This window comes from Schistocerca americana, chromosome 5 (genome assembly GCF_021461395.2).
Source record: "Schistocerca americana isolate TAMUIC-IGC-003095 chromosome 5, iqSchAmer2.1, whole genome shotgun sequence".
Taxonomy (NCBI): domain Eukaryota; kingdom Metazoa; phylum Arthropoda; class Insecta; order Orthoptera; family Acrididae; genus Schistocerca; species Schistocerca americana.
Window position 1 is genome coordinate 440,812,014 of NC_060123.1, and position 19,769 is coordinate 440,831,782.

General features: G+C 40.8%; 2 protein-coding genes across 4 annotated transcripts in view; one reads left to right on the forward strand and one right to left on the reverse strand.

Moving 5' to 3' along the window:
- The window catches only part of LOC124616157 (Sjoegren syndrome nuclear autoantigen 1 homolog), a 47,044-nt gene extending 33,779 nt beyond the window's left edge, over window positions 1–13,265 (forward strand). For all 3 annotated transcript variants that reach the window (XM_047144434.1, XM_047144436.1, XM_047144435.1), the window contains exon 3: window positions 12,924–13,265. In XM_047144434.1, the coding sequence (XP_047000390.1) occupies window positions 12,924–13,043 (120 nt within the window). In that variant the 3' untranslated portion in view covers window positions 13,044–13,265. The remainder of the gene's footprint in view (window positions 1–12,923) is intronic.
- A 1,633-nt stretch (window positions 13,266–14,898) lies between these two features.
- The window catches only part of LOC124616158 (probable Golgi SNAP receptor complex member 2), a 32,353-nt gene continuing 27,482 nt past the window's right edge, over window positions 14,899–19,769 (reverse strand). The window contains exons 3-4 of the mRNA XM_047144437.1: window positions 15,736–15,891; window positions 14,899–15,499 (exon numbers count right to left, since the gene is read on the reverse strand). Of these exons, the coding sequence (XP_047000393.1) occupies window positions 15,254–15,499; window positions 15,736–15,891 (402 nt within the window). The 3' untranslated portion in view covers window positions 14,899–15,253. The remainder of the gene's footprint in view (window positions 15,500–15,735; window positions 15,892–19,769) is intronic.

The following is a 19,769-nucleotide window of genomic DNA, read 5'->3' on the forward strand; positions in this document are numbered from 1 at the left end:
GCTGCTTATTCCACAGCAGAGAAACATAGAACAAGACTGAATGTGTGGAGGACACTCAACGGTGCTCCCCATCTTGTGTCTGTCAGTTTGTGGAAGAAACTGTTCCTGGTGCATTTGTTTGTAAGTTACGGCATGATCTCTAGTTTTAACCCTAGGTGCTGTGGGAGAACACAGTCATTTAAACTGTGTCCTTTTCAGGTGATGTTAAGCTTTCTTCTTGCCTCCTTATTGCATGGGTGGGATGTGCACACTTGAGTTTTATCCAGATTGGGTTTCAAGCAGCTGTTGTCATAATAGATAGCAAATTCTTCAAGAGCAGATGTTAGCTTGTAATCTGTTTCTTCAAATGTCACTCCGTGAACAGCAACAGCTTGTCACCTACATGGATGAAGGACCAGGTTCCAGTATTACGTAGCTGAACATTGGTGTATATGTTATATAATATCGGAGCCAGAACACTTCCCTGGGGAAGGCCATTCTTCTGCATTCTCCATTGGCTCATTTTGTTATTTAGACTGACAAAACATTGCCGTTTGCAGTAAACACTGAATAAACTGTGTCAGCCAGTAGTTCTTAATTGTTGTTGTGTATAGCTTCTTTGTTAGTTTCTTATGATTCATGGTATCATAATCAGCTGTAAGATCAATAAAGGCAACTCCTGTAATCTGCTTTCTTTCATACTTTTCCTCAATGTACTGGGTTAAATTAAGTATCTGGCTAGTACATGACTTACCTAATCTTTAATGATGTTCCTGTCAACAGACTCAGAAATTCATTTAGAAATTCATTCTCTCCAAAATATTAAATAGATGGCACAGAAGTGATACATATTTGAAGTTCTTTGAGTTACTCAGTTCTTTGCCTGGTTTAAACAGTGTCACAGCTTTTGCTTTATACCTGACATCAGTTTTAGGATCCAATTAATAGTTACGGGGCAAAAGTTATTTATTTGCTCCAGTCTCATGTCATACAAGGCTGCAGCTTTTACCTGATGAACAGCAGTTCTCAGTTCTTCACTTGTGAATGGAGTACAAAGATTTTCATTCTCCTCTTTGCATCATTAAGGTTTTGTTACTTGTTCTTTTTGTCATTCAACAGCAGTTGGTGTGCTGTTTGGTCAGGGGTGACTTTGTTCACTCCTGAGGGTGAAACTGTAGGACCACTTAAGGTGTATTGATAATTTCTAGGCTTGTCGATTACTATGTTCAATGTTAGAACTTTCAAGACGATTACACCATTTTTTTGTTCGTGATGATATGGCTTGGGTAAGTTGTCCTATTTGTATTCTCTCTTTCAAGAATGGATCGTTTTCAAGGAGATGTTCATAGCTCTCAAGGAGCATGTTTGAATCATTATCATTGGTCAGAATTATGTTGAGTAGTAGATTGAGGTATGGGCTTTTATGTAATATCAAAATTGTTTTTTAAAATGCAATTGTGTTTCTTTGATATAAAATCACCTGTTGCTTAAGAAAACATGCCTCATATTTTGCCCCATGGCATGCCAGAATAGAATTCCTGTGCTCGCTGTAGTTGGAGGTGACTGTGGTTTCTGATGCAGTGGCCTGAGTGTCACCCACAGCAGACTGTGAAACTATTAATGTAGACAGAACCCCACCCAGTGGAGTGTAGCAGTGTTGTGCCAACACTGGAGATAACTTTATGATGTATTACAGGCCAGGCAGGCAAGACTGCAGTGATCCTTATGGTGATAGCATTGCCTGGTCGTGTCTGCTTGTAACTGCACACAGTTATCTTCTGTCTACTGATTTCATAAATATATATCTCTGCCTCAGCTGCATTGTGGAGGGTACTGTGGCGCTGCTCTCTATCGGCTCGATGGTGATGGGTGTCACAGTCGAGATGATGTGGAACGGCGTCCATCGATCACGAAAAAAAAAGAAACTCCTTGTGTGGTTTGGTTACTTTCAGATACTGTATCTCTAAAATGATATCACTGTCTCGATGGAGCAGCACACTGGAGTGTGTGCGCCGCCCTTGCTTGTAATGAAAACAATTGTGTTCATTGTCTGTCGATCTTCACATTATAAATGTAGTGACTGGACCATTCGATAATGTGATGCCTCCATTGACCTGAAATAACCAAAAGTCTCTTGCTGTGTTCGCAACAGACCCTTCAGTTTACACAAATTGCTGATGATAGTTCTTATGCCCGGTTTGAGAATGGTTATTCAAACATTAACAAATAGTGTCTTGAAGCATCGCCTAAGCCGAGGCCACATTATGAATTTTGCGAGGATATTAAGTTGTTTATTACTATTCCGTCGTCAAGGCATTGCTACGTCGCGTATTCAACAACTGCATGACGTAACTCCAGAGATAACATACCCTTGAGTAGTGTTCAGAATGCTTCGTAATTTTGGTGTTAAATTATTGCTGTACACATTTAAATTATCACTAATTCACTTGGCAGTTTTATGTTATCAGAATAATCAGTTAATTTATCAAAAAACAAAGATGATGTGACTTACCGAACGAAAGCGCTGGCAGGTCAAAAGACACACAAACAAACACAAACATACACACAAAATTCAAGCTTTTGCAACAAGCTGTTGCCTCATCAGGAAAGAGGGAAGGAGAGGGAAAGACGAAAGGATGTGGGTTTTAAGGGAGAGGGTAAGGAGTCATTCCAATCCCGGGAGCGGAAAGACTTACCTTAGGAGGAAAAAAGGACGGGTATACACTCGCGCGCACACACACACACATATCCATCCACACATATACAGACACAAGCAGACATATTTAAAGACAAAGAGTTTGGGCAGAGATGTCAGTCGAGGCGGAAGTGCAGAGGCAAAGATGATGTTGAATGACAGGTGAGGTATGAGTGGCGGCAACTTGAAATTAGCGGAGATTGAGGCCTGGAGGGTAACGAGAAGAGAGGATATATTGAAGAGCAAGTTCCCATCTCCGGAGTTCAGATAGGTTGGTGTTGGTGGGAAGTATCCAGATAACCCGGACGGTGTAACACTGTGCCAAGATGTGCTGGCCATGCACCAAGGCATGTTTAGCCACAGGGTGATCCCCATTACCAACAAACACTGTCTGCCTGTGTCCATTCATGCGAATGGACAGTTTGTTGCTGGTCATTCCCACATAGAATGCATCACAGTGTAGGCAGGTCAGTTGGTAAATCACATGGGTGCTTTCACACGTGGCTCTGCCTTTGATTGTGTACACCTTCCAGGTTACAGGACTGGAGTAGGTGGTGGTGGGAGGGTGCATGGGACAGGTTTTACACCGGGGGCGGTTACAAGGATAGGAGCCAGAGGGTAGGGAAGGTGGTTTGGGGATTTCATAGGGATGAACTAACAGGTTACGAAGGTTAGGTGGACGGCGGAAAGACACTCTTGGTGGAGTGGGGAGGATGGATCTCATTTCAGGGCAGGATTTGAGGAAGTCGTATCCCTGCTGGAGAGCCACATTCAGAGTCCGGGAAAGTATCCTGTCACAAGTGGGGCACTTTTGTGATTCTTCTGTGGGAGGTTCTGGGTTTGAGGGGATGAGGAAGTGGCTCTGGTTATTTGCTTCTGTACCAGGTCGGGAGGGTAGTTACAGGATGCGAAAGCTGTTGTCAGGTTGTTGGTGTAATGGTTCAGGGATTCCGGACTGGACCAGATTCGTTTGCCACGAAGACCTAGGCTGTAGGGAAGGGACCGTTTGATGTGGAATGGGTGGCAGCTGTCATAATGCAGGTACTGTTGCTTGTTGGTGGGTTTGATGTGGACGGGCGTGTGAAGCTGGCCATTGGACAGATGGAGGTCAACGTCAAGGAAAGTGGCGTGGGGTTTGGAGTAGGACCAGGTGAATCTGATGGAACCAAAGGAGTTGAGGTTGGAGAGGAAACTCTGGAGTTCTTCTTCACTGTGAGTCCAGATCATGAAGATGTCATCAATAAATCTGTACCAAACTTTGGGTTGGCAGGCCTGGGTAACCAAGAAGGCTTCCTCTAGGCGACCCATGAATAGGTTGGCGTACGAGGGGGCCATCCTGGTACCCATGGCTGTTCCCTTTAATTGTCTGGCCTTCAAAAGTGAAGAAGTTGTGGGTCAGGATGAAGCTGGCTAAGGTAATGAGGAAAGAGGTTTTAGGTAGGGTGGCAGGTGATCGGCGTGAAAGGAAATGCTCCATCGCAGCGAGGCCCTAGACGTGTGGAATATTTGTGTATAAGGAAGTTAATTTCACGGACACACTTTAAATGTCCATGCAATGATGTAGGCAACATGGAAAATTAAAGTTGAATTAAGGTTTATGGTCTGTCTCCACACTGAGCGCACACACCGATATGTCATTCAAGGAATTGCATGTGTTAATATCAGTAATTCTGACCCTGACATTAACTTCTGACAACATGACAAAATTGTAATTTCTTCATGATTGTGTTTCGTTGTGGCCTACTCAAGACTAATAATCGAGTTTATGTCGGCGATCAGTCTCTTTCTGTGTCCTTTGATGTTCGTGACTATTAAGCATCATGAAGGCCAAGTCCCATCAGAAATCGGCAATCATACAATTCACTTTTCTGTCACATGCATCAAAATCCTGTTATTTGTCCAGACGGTAAAGGTGATCGTACTTTAGTCCGACTTCTGACTAATATTTCCAGTCTATATCGTAAAACTTTAAACTTCAAATCAGTTTTAAAACAGTCTAGCAGTGCTTAACATGCGTACTACTGTTGCAGAATAGATCTGAAATATAAATTGCTTTCCAGGAAAATTACAATTATGATATATGAAGTTTTAGTTGTGAAACATAGACATTAACAAAATTCAGTGAAAAGTAACTTCACATATTTGAAACAAAGATTTTGAGGAGGAAATTCAACTACAAATTATATAGTCTATACAATGAACCGGATATTGTCAGTTACAGTAAGATTAAAAGGCCAGAATGGGCAGAACATGTACTGAGAGCAAATGAAAGAATGATGAAGATCCTCAATGCAGTGCCTGAAGGAACCTGGAGAGTTGGAAGACCGAAGCTAGGGTGTGAGAAGACATAAGGAAAACTGGATTTCATAATTGGTAGAGTTCAGCACTAAACAGAAGGCCAAGGCTCACAAAGGGATGTCGTATCAGTGGTGATGATGCCTCAGAATGTGTCAAACCAGCCAATCTCTTTTTTATTCAAGTTGTGCCATAAATTTATTTTTTCCTCGATTCATTTCATATCTTATTAATTAATCAGTTCTCCCCTCCAATTTTCAGCATTCATCTGTAATGCCGCATTTCAAAGCTTCTGCACCTTTCTTGTCTGAGCTGCTTACTGCCCACATTTCACTTCTGTACAATAGTACAATCTATACAGATACCTTCAGAAAATACTTCCGAGCACTTAAATTTATAGTTGATGTTAATAAATTTATCTTTTTCAGAAACACATCTCTTGCTACTGCAAGTCTGTGTTGTATGTCTTCTCTACTTTTACTATATCAGTTATTTTGCTGGCAAAATAGCAAACTTCATTAACTTTCTTCACTGTCTCACTTCCCAATAGGATTCTATCAGTGTCACCTGAATTAATTTGTCAACATCCCATTACCTTTTTCTTACTTTTTTTATATTCATCTTGTAATCTGAAGCGTAATATTCACAGTGATAAGTATATTCCTTACCTTTATGTGCGACTGTTGTGCCCTTAGACCCTTCTCAAACTTATTCTCCTATTATAATTGCTTTAAAATACAGACTTATTATACCACATTTCTGCACAATAACTTGTGAGAATCCTATTGAGCTACCAGCTTGTATATTTTCTTCACCAATGCATACATTAACCAGATTACATTAACTTGCTTGGTTCACTGTCCAGTATATGAATGAAAAACAAAGTTCATTTAATGTATGGTAACCGGCTTCTAGTGCTCATATACCCACCCATCTCCAAGCCACACTGGCGAATGACAGAATATTTATTTCCATGCTGAGGCAGATATTTCTTCTTGCAAAACTGTTGCAATTGCCATCTCATGTTGAAGGTGTGTTGCCCCTTGATATAGCTCACCACATGCAAAATAAAAATAACATCCCTGCAGAATACCTATAACTTTAAATCTAAATCCATCTTTTTTATAGTTTAGCTGCAAGTAAAATTCATTGGTAAGAAGATGTGAGGGTGCACATTGTTCCCCTAGAGTGATGCATACGAGGTGCATTTGAAAAGTCCGTGCAAAATAAAAACTACTTACTTGTTTGGGGTAAACTTTTTATATTTTTCGACACAGTCTCCTTTTAGACTTATACACACTTCATCGAGCTCCGTTCTAATTTGTTGATCCCTTCCGAATAATAGGAATTAGCCAAGACTGCAAAATAGCTATCCCTTGCAGATCCAAAAAGACAGTTGCCATAACCTTTCCGGCAGAAGGAATGGTCTTTGCCTTTCTTGGTGCAGATTCTCCCTTGGTAACCCATTGTTTGATTGTTCTTGGTCTCAGGAGTATAATAATGTATCCATGTTTCATCCACAGTAACGAAATGATGCTTAAAGTGCCACAGATTCTTCCTGAACAGCTGCAAACCATCCTTGCAACACTTCAGACGATTCCATTTTTGGTCAAGCGTGGGCAATCGCGAAACCCATCTTGCGGATTTGTTTTCATGTCCGAATGTTTATGCAAAATATTATGTACCCATTCATTAGAGATGCCCACAGCACTAGCAATCTCACACACCTTAACTCTTCTGTCATCCATCACCATATCATGGATTTTATCAATGATTTCTGGAGTCGTAACCTCCACAGTGCGTCCAGAACATTCAGCATCACTTGTGCCCATATGGCCACTCCGAAAATTTTGAAACCACTTATAATCTGTTCTAATCAATGGTGCAGAGTCACCGTAATGTTTATCAAGCTTCTCTTTTGTCTCCTGAGGCATTTTGCCTTTCTTAAAGTAATGTTTAATCACCACACGAAATTCTGTTTCGTCCGTTTTTTTGGACAATCACTTGACCTCCTTGTTTCACATGAATGCCAAACACAAAGAAATAGACCAATATGGCTGAAACTTGGTATGTGTTCTTTCCAAAGATGCTATTAACTAAATATGACCTCAATACATGCAGGTGATGCCATCTCTCGGACTTTTCAAGACACTATTCATTACTTTCAACAATGCTTGCAAGTCCTTTGCCATCTTTGACAAAATGACAGTGTCATTGGTAACCCACAAAGCTTTTATTTCTTCTTCCTGAGCTTTGATTCACTTTCCAAATCTGTTCTTGGTTTCCTTCACTATCTTCTCTGTGTATAGATTGCATTGAGGAAAGGCTACACCGTTGTCTCACTCCCTTGTCAACCACTGTTTTCTTTTCTGCAGTGTGGTTTGTGTACAGGTTATAGATAACCTTTTGCTCTTTGCGTTTCACCCCTGCGGTGTTCACAGTTTCAAGGAATGTATCCCAGTCGACATAAGTCATACACATGGGTTTTCTTTTCTCCAGTCTATCGTCTAAGACAAGACCCATGTGTTCCTGCATTTGGGTCCCAAGTAAACAGGTCTTCCCCAGAGATCAGGGTCGACCAGTTTTTCCATCCTTCTGTAAATGATTTGTTGATGGTTCAGCAATATTCACATCTGTCAGCACCTGCCTTCTTTGGAACAGGAGTTATTACATTCTTCTTGAAGTCTGAGGGTATTTCACCTGTCTCATATATGTTGCATATAAGGTGGAATAGCTTTGTCACGACTGGCTCTCCAAAGCATTTCAGTTATTCTGAGGTAATGTCTACTTCAGGGATCTTGGTTCAACTTTGGTCTATCAGAGTTCTGATGAATTCTTCTCACAGTATCATATCTTCCATCTCATGATCAATTACCTCCTCATTTCTTTCTATAATAATTGTTTCCCTTATACAGGCTTTGTTTGTGCAAAAACAAGTGAGGTCATAATTGCCTATGTCATAACCTTAGAACATTAATAAGTAAAAGGAGTTAAATGTGACTACACATTAAGCCCGGTTGACAAAAGGAAAGCTTAAAACAAGGACTTCCGTTTGGAGAAAGGTCCGCAAAATATGCCATAGAGACAATAAAGGTCCCGAGCCAGTGTTTGCTCGCATGAAGAGAAGACCTGTGGTGATGCCAGAGTGACACCATCTGCCGACAGACAGCAACACGGAGATCATCCGAAGTAATGGAATAGCTAGCAGGCTGAGGTAGGAGGACTGTAGCCTTGGCAGCAGCATCAGCAGCCTCATTTCCCATCACACTGAGGTGACTAGGTACCAAGATGAACATCACAGTGGTTCCCAACAACAACAAACAAGAGTTAGTATCATCATGGTATTTCTGCTAGATCTAGGAAGTGTTGAGGGAAGAAGGTTAAATTTACTCCAGAAGCTCTCTTGGACCCATTACACTATGGGATGGACTGTGTACAGCACACATAGGCTCTGAAGGGCACTGAGAGAATCACAGCGTATGACAGAAAAAGCCTGTGTCACTGGATGTACTGGGTAGCCTGATAGAAGGTGAAGAGTTGCTATAAAAATCGAACAGTGTTCTGGAAGCTGATACCGAAATGGTTGGTGCCAATGAAGAAGGTACACCCGACACCATAGTCAGTCTTAGAGTCATCAGTGTGCAGGACGATGCTATCGCTAAGTTGTGTGCGATGGTCGAGAAGCTAAAAACGATAGACGAAATCCGGAGTAGTGACCTTAGGAAGGGAATGAAGTCCAAGATTAACACGAGCCACCACACAAAGCCAAAGCAATGAAGGGTTCACACTCATTGGGAATGTGGTAGATAACGTGAAGCTAAGTGCCGGAGCAGTAGCCGAAAGTTAACTCCGGAGGTAACAGAGAAGAGCAGTGCACCCCATATAGGCAGTCAATGGAATCATCGAAAAAGTGTGTGTAGTATGGGTGGCCAGGGATGGCAGACAAACCGCATGCATATCCACTTCACAAGACATCATATCCATAAGACAGTGTAATTCAACAGCTTCCGTATAGAAACTGTCAACTGGACTAGTGTAAAAGGTGACAATGGCCAAAGTGGACCAGAAGGAAACACAACAGGTCAAAGCAGTTGCAAGGATGCAACTTTGTTTCTTGGAAGCAGAAAACAAGGACATTCCATTGGAGAAGAATCGTAATGGGTGGGGGTGGGGAATAAAGGGTGCTCACCTCAGCGGCTGCTATTTGACAGCCTTTGAAGATACACTGCTAGAGGGCACAGAAGCTGGAGGGTCCTGTTCCAAAAAATGTACAGAGGAATTGGCATCTCCCTGGGTTGGCCTATGGATTCCAGGGCAGAAAAATGGTCGGCAGTGCGCACCAGCAAAATGGAGGTCGGCCAGGTAAGGGTATCATACAGTGACGCGAGTCAGGGAAGGATAAGATGGATTGCCTTTGTTTGATCGCTTACAGCCTTTACAGTTGGCAGACGAAGATGGAGACATTTGTCAGCTAGAGGAACATAAAAAGTCCTTGTAGGATTATTCCTTTTGTCCTTTCCAGCCCGCTTGGTTGCGTAGCAGGTGATTTCACTGCTGGGGCGAAGATTTGACAGTTTGTTGCACAGCTGCAGGAGGAGGAAACAGGGATGCTACTTTGATACTGAGTGATTTCACAGCTGCACTACTGAACTGGAGGTCACAATTCTGTGTGGCTAAGTCTTTTGTGGAGCAAGGCTTGGCAAGAACGGTACTGTAAGTGCTGGATGGTAAAAGGGCTTTCAACTAGCCAACTACTTGCGAGTTACAGAATAGGGTACTTTTTCCTTCACCCCGATTTCCTGGATGGCCTGCTCATTGAGATACGTGAGGCATTCACCGGATGAGGCGGCGTGGTTGCTATTACAATTGATACAGTGGGGAGGCGGGCAGTCGTCCTCTTCAGTGTTTTTCCCACAAGTAACACATTTGGCCAGGTTTTGACAGGACACGCAAATTTGGTTATAACCTTGACAGTGGTAACAATGCATCAAGTTTACAATGTACGGTCAGGCTGTGATGACTTCGTAGCCTGCCTTAAACTTCAATGGAAGCACTACTCTATCAAATGTCAGAAAAAGACTGCATGTAGGCACCAAGTCTGCATCAACCTTTTTTATTACCCAATGGACCGCAGTGATGCCCTGATCAGAGAGATGTCCCCAGTCAGATCATCAAGCAGTTGTGTAAGAAAGACCATGTGAAGAATTCAGCATACGATGGGCCCCAAAACTAATAGGACACCTGTGGAGGAGCGAAGCTGCAAGCAGTTGTTGGGCTTGAAAATCACGATTGGTCTCCAAAAGCAAGCAGGCTTTCACACAGCCTGCAATTGCATCAACACCTTCCTGAATAATAAATGGATTAACTGTAGCAAAGGACTTGACCTCCTTCAGTATGTGATACCACGAGGAACCAAGGTGCAGCTGGGAAAGTCTTTGAATCTTTACCCTCATTCTATTTACGTTTAGTAGATGTAGACTGAGATGGCGACTGGCTCATTGCAAAAAGAAAATATCCCTCTTGATTGCCAGCATCTCCAGTGGCGTGCTCCTTTCAACTGGGAGCCCCCCCTCAGAGAGGGGCTCACACACCTTAGGTGATTGTTCACACCTCAGGTCACACCTCCCTTAACTCCTGAAAGAGGGTCCTGTTGGCAGTTAGGAAGGTAACAGCTCAGGCAATCCTCCCTCCCTGGGCCACTACTGTACCAGGGGGTATGTGCAGACCCTACCTGTTGACCCGGGCTGGGAATTTTGATTACCCAGTCACCTGTTATGCACCTAACACGTGGGCCAGCCTTGAGAAGCACACAGGGAGGAAGAAGAAACGAAGAGAAATCTCAAACTCCAAAGCAGAGGAAGGGGATGAGATGGAGGGGTGGAAAAAAAAAAAAAAAGAAAAAAAGAAAAACAAACACCACGAGTGGTTCCAGTGCTGGGCTATCAAAACTTTGAATGCATTCCCAAAACTATCCAAGACATATTACTCAAGGGATGGGATAAAAGGATAGCAGCACGGAAAGGGAAGAGATGCTGCAAAGTCTGGGGTCCCGTGGTACCCAAGTACGAACTCACCAAAGAGTGGTGAGCCCCATGGGATGCCTCTGTGTATTCCTTCCACCTTTCAGCCTTCCTTTCTTTCCTTAATATTGGTCTGCCACCTGAGCTCTCAATATTTGTACTCCTGGACACTAAACACTACAGCAATACTACAAAATTGATCATGCTAGTGTTTTGTATGTGATTTTCTTCACAGATACACTGCTCTTTCACAGAGCCCCTCCTACAAATCATAAGTTTTCGTTCACCTTGTCTGTTAACAATTTTACCTGTTCGCCACATTTTATATTGCTCCCTATTATTATCCCTAAATATTACAATGATATGAAATGCCCCACATGCTTACAACTGATTTCGTAATTGAATACTGTTGGGCTCTCTCTCTCTGGTATTTATTTTACATTTATCCACAGTTGGAGATAGTTGTCCTTCACTAAATAAATTGAAATTTTTGTCCAAGTCTTTCTAAATTTGTTGCCCTATGGCAATACTATCCTGCAGCCAACAACATTGTTGACAAACAGTCTGATAGTGCAGTTGACCCCATCTTGTAAACTGTTTATGTTTAATGAAAACAGAGTTATGCTTCTTTGGGACCTGCCTGATGCTAATTTAATTTCTGTTGAACATTCACAGTATAACATACTAAGTTCTGTTAGTCAAAAAATTCGAGTCTGTCGCATCACTCCAGATGATAGTTTCTTGGTTATTGGTCGATACTGTGGTACAGCGTCAAACACCTTTCAGAAATCTCAGAAGACTACCTGTTTGCCTGCAAGTACTATTTTTAAAACATTTTGCAGGAATAAAGTAAGCTGTTTTTCACATTATCAGTTTTAACTAAATACATGCCAATTCTTTGAGAGAAACTTCTTTCCCTGTGGACTGTCATAATGTTTGAATGTAAAATAAGCTCAAGGGTCCTGCAAGAGATTGACATAGACGATATTGAGCAGTAATTCTGTGCATTTGTTCTTTTTTGTGTATAGATACGACTTGCATGTTTTTCCATTCATGCAGGACTATTTGTTGTGCCAGAGATGCCCTGTACAAACAAAAATGTAATGTTACAACAAACCCATTTCTGAGTTATTGATCACTCAAATCTGTTTGGACTGCCATCCTGTTGTTGCACCATTTGATGCTGAGGAGGCTTACTGGCACCTGCTTCCATGTTTTCACTTTGTCTGACTGTGCCTTACAGTTCAAGCTGGGTGTAAATCTGACTTCTCCAATTGCACGTGAGGGCCTTCTACATACCCTCCAAGGTTTTTGATTCCTATTCTGTTTTGTGTTTTTTTTTTCTTTTCCTTTCTTTCTGGGTATTGCAATTTTTTACAAATATTTGTGCATTTGACTGCCTTTGACAGTGCAAGCGGAGTAGGTAGGTCTGTTATCCAACAGATAGTTGGTGCTTTCTCCCATGATTACATTCAAAAGCAGATAGAACTATGACAATATCTATTTCACCAGTAGAACCCCTATAGGATGTTTTCTCGTTCAATTAATTATTCTATAAATCAATTTCATAGGTCTTCTGTGAGCTGTGATACCATCTTGTGTTCAGAGTTATACATTTGAACTCGCTTGCTTCAGTCTCTCAAGTTCCTTCAAGCACTGTAGATGTTCTGCTTTTGAAATAATTAATACTTGTTTTTAGTTATTGCTAAGCATGTTTACTGTTTTTATTGTCTTTTTTAAATTTTATTTAAGGTTCCAAGAAAATGTGGTTGGAAAAGCTACATTTGTGTCATTACATGTGAAATGTACCATAATGTATGGAGTTTGCACTTCATAAATTTGTAAATGTGTTAATTCTCTCTGTCCAGGCTTTTTTGTGCAAATTGACATTCTATACATACCTTTATTTACCATTAAAATATGTCTGTTTTTAGATATTGGAGAGTTCCAAAGTATTGCTGGACATGATCAGAAGAGAAACAATGACAGTGAAACACTCATTAACGAAGAAACCAGTATCAAAAGACTTACCAGTATCAAATGATGTTCATTAGCAGTTAAACTGAATGCACAGAAATCTAATAGCTGCAATGTTCTATCTTTGTTATACTGACTGTTTTGAGAATTTCTGCCACTATTTTTATTTATCACAAATTTAAAGAAGAAAAATGATGATGTATCTACATTTAATTGAATCTGTTACTATATTTTAGATGTGCTGCTTTTCTGCACAAGAACTATCATCCATTTTTTTGCAATAAAGTTATTCTAGACAGGTTGTGTGTCATGTTATAATCTGGAGGAACAATATTTTGGTCACCATTTTAAGTGCATTTCATACAATTACAAGTATATTAACCACTTCCAGTAGTAGCCAAAAGACTGGTCATATATACAAAAGGTCTTTTTTAACTGATCACAGAAATACGTCAAAATAACAATTAAATGGCAAGTTTGAAGCTCGAGTTCCACAGTGAGAGGGGATTGCTACAATTGGAGGAAGGCAGCACCATGAGGAAGCATGTACAGCAGCCATTATGAGGACAATTCAGTAAGTACCCCTGTATTGCTCTAACATAAGTTTGTGTTACCTTCATGTGCGGCAATCTGTTAAGTTGGAAAAAAAGGAACAAACATTGATCTATACTGGACCTCTCTGACAAGAACTAAAGAAAACCTAGCCCTATTTGGCCAAGAAGTAAGTACTGTTTCATGTGACAACATGCCTGCGCATTCATCTGAAGTTGTTGAGACAGAACTGCATGAATTGTGTAATGAAACTGCTGCCACACCTAGATCTAGCTCCTTGCAATTTCTTCTTGTTCCTAAGCAAGAAGAAAAGGATTTAGGTAAAAAATTTTGCTCAAATGAAGCCACTTAAGTGTTCAGGTATGTACATAAAAATATCAATAGCTTAATATAAACACCTGGAATGATATGCACTCTTGTTTTTGTACTATAACACTTTGGGAAATAGAGCTGTCAACATATCCAGGATCATTGGTGTCCCGTCGCCTGAGTGGCATTCTGGATCATTGGAGCATCTAATGAGAGCCAATTGTAGGTCCCTGCTTACTTGGTACTCCTGTGAGAATAGTTAAATATGGTTCAAACCTGCATCCAGCCATCCTAATTTAGATTTTGTGTCATTTCCCTAAATTGCTTCAGACAAATGCCAGGATGGTTTCTTTGACAGGGTACAGCCGACTTCCTTCCCTAATCTGACGGGACCAATGACCTTGCAGTTTGCCCCCTCCCCCAGATCAGTCAACCAACCAACTCCTGCCTAGTACACCGAGTCTAGAAAGGGGTGGGGTGGGGAGAGGAGGAAAAGGAAGGTTGCAGCCAGACACGACAAGAACAGCATCATTGTCCTTTCAGCCTAATGTGTACACTTCCTGGCTTCATTTTGTGCCCACCCATTTGCTTGCAATGTGAGTTGTGCAACAGACAATTTATTATTTACTAAGTATACTCTATTGTCTATGCACTTACTCTAGAAGTGGACAAGTTCTAGATCTTGCCTGCTGATGTATCCAATTACCTTCAGCTGACTGACTTAAAGTGTGCTCAAAAAAAGAATTGCAGCAGTAGTAAATTTGCTACATCTGATGATCATTACCGACATTTACTTTAATCACATTGAAAGTAACTAATCAAATAATGGAAAATCTGGTATGGAATAACTCTGTTAATTAGGAGATATTGTTACTCACCACACACAGGGGGGAGAGGGAGAGCACACCAATGTCTGATAGATGAAGGAACCAATAATTAACAAGTTTGCTTCACTTTACCACTCTTTTTAGTATCTTCACCAACATCTCAGCCGTCCATGCCACAACGATGATGAAATACATGTGGCATGTAAGGGGTGGATTCACACACACTGACAAACATACACAGAACTAAAATATTCAAAAATATTGTTTTTATTTTGTAAAAAAAAATTCTGATTCATAAAATAATTAATAATGAACTCACCCCTCCAGTACATATGTTCCCTAGGCAAGTATGAATATATATCACTGTACAAAGGAACATCCAGCACACATATTTAAATGCAAATATTACCATTCTCTCTGAAACATAGTCTTTTTTTCCTACATGGCCCCACTTACGTGATCCTGAACTAAACATAAAATGAGAATAGCTGGTAACTTTAATGGATGGCAAAATAAATTCTAACATGCACGGAGCATGTGTGCCTACTTGCTCAAAAAGGTTTAACTAAAATCAAGCGGTCGGCTTTGTCAAACAAAATTCACAGAAAATAGAATATAACAATAATAATAACAATAACAGTAAATACCATGCCGCCTACAAGAATAACTTTATCCTGTGACACTCGTCGTTCAATTAACCTCATTGTTGTATTTGAAAGTCCGAGAGTATTGGCGATGTCAAATAAGCGTTTCTGGGCACCTTTCAATGTTGACCGCTGATCTTTTAAATTCTCAAGAATCACAGAGCCAGTTCTCAGCATGTCATCCACACCTCGATTGGAATTCTGTGGAAAGAACAGAAAATATTCATTTTCAATCTCAAGGAATGAATATCAGGAAAATCCACTAGTCAATCAGTAATGTACTTCATCCAAGTGAGGTGAAAATAAGCGTTAAATATTGGCAGCAGTAAGGAGCATTATATTATGCAAGCATATATGCATAGTTTATTAGTTCATGAACATTATAGGATGAGGTTTTTGAAAGGAAAAAAAAGTATGAATCAAGATATCTCTGCTACCTGAAGAGACATATTGTGCTGAACTGAATAGTCAATAAATATAGAAGTGTCTGCTTCACTAGAATTTTGTGTAAATCTTCTGCTCAATAATTCTTCCCTCTCCCTTTCTTCTTGTGCACGCTGCCGCTGCCGTTGCTGAAACATCTGTAGTCCAGCCTGCAACACATCAGTAGGACATGTTAATGTTGCTTTATTGAAACCGTTTAAGAATATTTAAGAGTTCACACATTGCATTTAGTTCTAGATAAGTTACAGAAAAGCTTAATAAAGAAAAGCTCTCTCTGCTTGTTGTTGTTGTATTTGGGCATGCAACATTGTGGTATCAATACTCTTACTAAAATATATTAAAATGATTATAGTGAAAACATTTAAATTTATGTTTTAAGGAGCAAAGTACTTAGCTGAGATCCAAACCTCTCTGTCCAATTTTCACAATCATATTCAGACACAAGCTTATGAAAATTTCATGTTAAAATACAAGCAGAATAACAGTACAGTAGAAAAAATAATCTAAAAGTGGGGTGTGGGTTAGCTGATCACGGAGGAAAAAAGGGATGAGCCAGCCATCCCTAAAACACACTGAAGCCTTCTATCTAACAACTTATACAGGTCAGAAATAACACAAAAGCTTGAAACATGCACCACATTCACATCACTGCCACCTAAAGTAGGCAGATCAGATGCAGAACTGGCTGCTGCTCCCACCAAGACAAGACACATTCTGTTACAGTGTCAATAATATTATAAAATGATGGATTGATACTGTAAAGATGACACATTTAGTTGCACATAAAAAGACTGATACACATTGTGCTTTTGGCCGAAGTCGTCTTACGAAAGTAAAAAAAACACACACACACACACACACGCCTGCCACTTCAGTCACAATGCACTGTGTCACATCGAGTGGAAGGGGCAATCTGAGGTGGGGGCAGGGAAACGGGAGGGCAGAGTACATGTAAAGGGGGGGGGGGGGGGGGGAAGTTAGTGCAACACTTTGCATTCTTACCAAAATGGCCGGAGATAGTGGTCATGTGCATGAGGTGGACTTGTTCGTGTGTGTTTCTCTCTCGGGAGTATGCGTGCGGAACGATTTGAAGTTGAACGATCATATAAAATTAATTGTTGGTAAAGCGGGTACCAGGTTGAGATTCATTGGGAGAGTCCTTAGAAAATGTAGTCCATCAACAAAGGAGGTGGCTTACAAAACACTCGTTCGACCTATACTTGAGTATTGCTCATCAGTGTGGGATCCGTACCAGATCGAGTTGACGGAGGAGATAGAGAAGATCCAAAGAAGAGCGGCACGTTTTGTCACAGGGTTATTTGGTAACCGTGATAGCGTTACGGAGATGTTTAGAAAACTCAAGTGGCAGACTCTGCAAGAGAGGTGCTCTGCATCGCGGTGTAGCTTGCTCGCCAGGTTTCGAGAGGGTGCGTTTCTGGATGAGGTATCGAATATATTGCTTCTCCCTACTTATACCTCCCGAGGAGATCACGAATGTAAAATTAGAGAGATTAGAGCGCGCACAGAGGCTTTCAGACAGTCGTTCTTCCTTCGAACCATACGTGACTGGAACAGGAAAGGGAGGTAATGACAGTGGCACGTAAAGTGCCCTCCGCCACACACCGTTGGGTGGCTTGCGGAGTATAAATGTAGATGTAGATGTAGATGTAGATGTAGATGTAGTCTGTGAAGAAGGCTTTGGCTGAAAGGTCAATGTGTAACAGTCTTCTTGTTGTACATGCCTGCGACTCAATGTGTCATCTTTATGGCGAATAGCAATCTGTCCTTTCCATAATATTGTTGATATTCCAACCTCAACCCTACTTTGCTTGATTCTGTTAAGTGTGGCATAAAGAAATCTGCATACTGGTTGGTCTTCGCATGATAGAAGGATCCTGTATTCCGAGAGCAATGCACAATCTAAAGGCAGATTAAAATTACTCCTTATCTTAACTCGGTAGCAGGAAGTAAGAATGACTAAATTGTTGGCTTCTCTGTCTGGAGATTATATTAAACGGACATGTTGTACTGGACGCTACTATTGTCTGCTGAGCTACAGACAATACCTAAGTCAAGTGTTACAGGAAAAATGATCAACTGTATTCCCAGTGTTGTTAGCTGTATCTAAAGACAGTCTTCAATCATTTATATGGCAGTCTCTGAGAGTACATCTTTGCATGAATATTATGTTATTATTGTTGCAGAAATGGGAAACCATACCTAGAGAGGCCTCAGAAGCCCACCAGGGCAATCAGAGTGTGTCAATGAAGCTACTGAGGAATCATCTTGGGATTTGCCTTAAGTGATTTAGGGAAACCATAGGAAACCCCAATATGGATGGATGGATGGATGGATGGATGGATGGATTGGGGGTTTGAACTGATGTCCTCCCAAATGTGAGTTCAGTGTTTTACCACTGCACCACGATGCTCAGTATCAATACAGAAACCCATCCCTTAGAATCTTTTGTGTGCTTGTGGTGCAGTATTGATATCAGAAGATAAACAAGAAATTTAATGGGCACTAGAGACGCATTAGTGAGTGTTGGCATGCATATCAGTAGACCTAGTAGTTAGGAGGCCTAAGCCAGTTGCAAAATTTAACAGAAAGAAGAAGGTTCTGCTGGTAGGTAGTTCACATGGTAGATGTGTGGGCCAGCAGTGCAGGAAGTGTTGGGGAGTGAATTCCAGGTCACCAGCATTGTGAAGCCTAGTGCAGGTTTGGCTCAGGTCACTGACAGCATAGTGGAGTTATATAGGAATTTTACAAAAGAGTATCAGGTAGTGATTGTGGGTGGAGCAGGGAATGGTCTTGGTAAGGATGGGGAATATGGTGTAGGTGGTGGCCCAGTAAAGATAGTTTGTGTTAGAGCTGCACCTTTTTTTTTTTTTTTTTTTTTTTTTTTTTTTTTTTGCTGGAGTCAGCTGACAGGTATACCTGCTTAAAGGAAGTCCCTCTAACTGAAGGATCACCTTTAGAAGTTGTCATGTTTCCAAGGAATTAGCGTATTTCATCAGAATATAAGAGGTATTGAGGTAAAGTTAGTGAACTGCTCATACATGTTGACTCTGAAATTATTGGTATATCAGAGCACTACATAAATAACTTGACAATTCAGAAGCTTCCTTTACCAGGATGCAGATTAGCTGGCTGTTTTTCAAGGAGTTCCTTGTGGAGTTGGGGAGTGCCCATGTATGTAAAAAACAGAATCCCATTTGAGTCTATAGACATATCACGGCACCGCACTGACCAGATATTTGAATGTAGTGCAGGGGCAGTTGAATTTAGTGAAACTAAACTTCTAATTGTTGTTGATTATAGGTCCCCTAAATGTGACTTCAGAGCATTTCTGCTCAAGCTAGAGAGGGTTCTTGGTTTACTTTATAGGAAGTACCAGAAATTAGTTATATATTGTGACTTCAATATTAATTTTTATATGATTGTGCAAGAAGAAGGATGCTGGTAGATCTCCTAAAGTCATAGGATCTGATGCAGATTGTGTTTTTTCTAACTAGGGTGCAGGGGCATAGCCATAGACAATATTTTTATTCATTCTTCATTACTAGATGGGCATTATGTTAGTAAAAGTGTGATTGGCCCTTCAGACCATGATGCACAAATTTTAACACTAAAAGGCTTTTCTACTTAAACAAATGTCACATTACAAACAATGCAGGAAAGCTAACCCAATGGCAATAGGGTGTTTTTTAAACCTCATTGAGGAACAAGAGTGGCAGGATGTGTATAGTGCCAATAACATAGATGACAAATATAATGCTTCCCTTAACACATTTCTCATGCTCTTTGAGAGTTGCTTTCCATTAGGATGTTCTAAACAAGGTAGCAGCAGTAAAAGGTAGCCTGGGTGGATGATTAGTGGGATAAGGATATCAAGTAGAACAAAGCGGCAATTATATCAAAATGTTAGTAGTCACATTCAAGCTACAGTAGCCCATTACAAACAGTATTGTAACATGCTTAAAAATGTTATTACGAAGGCAAAGAGTACATGGTACGCAAACAGAAT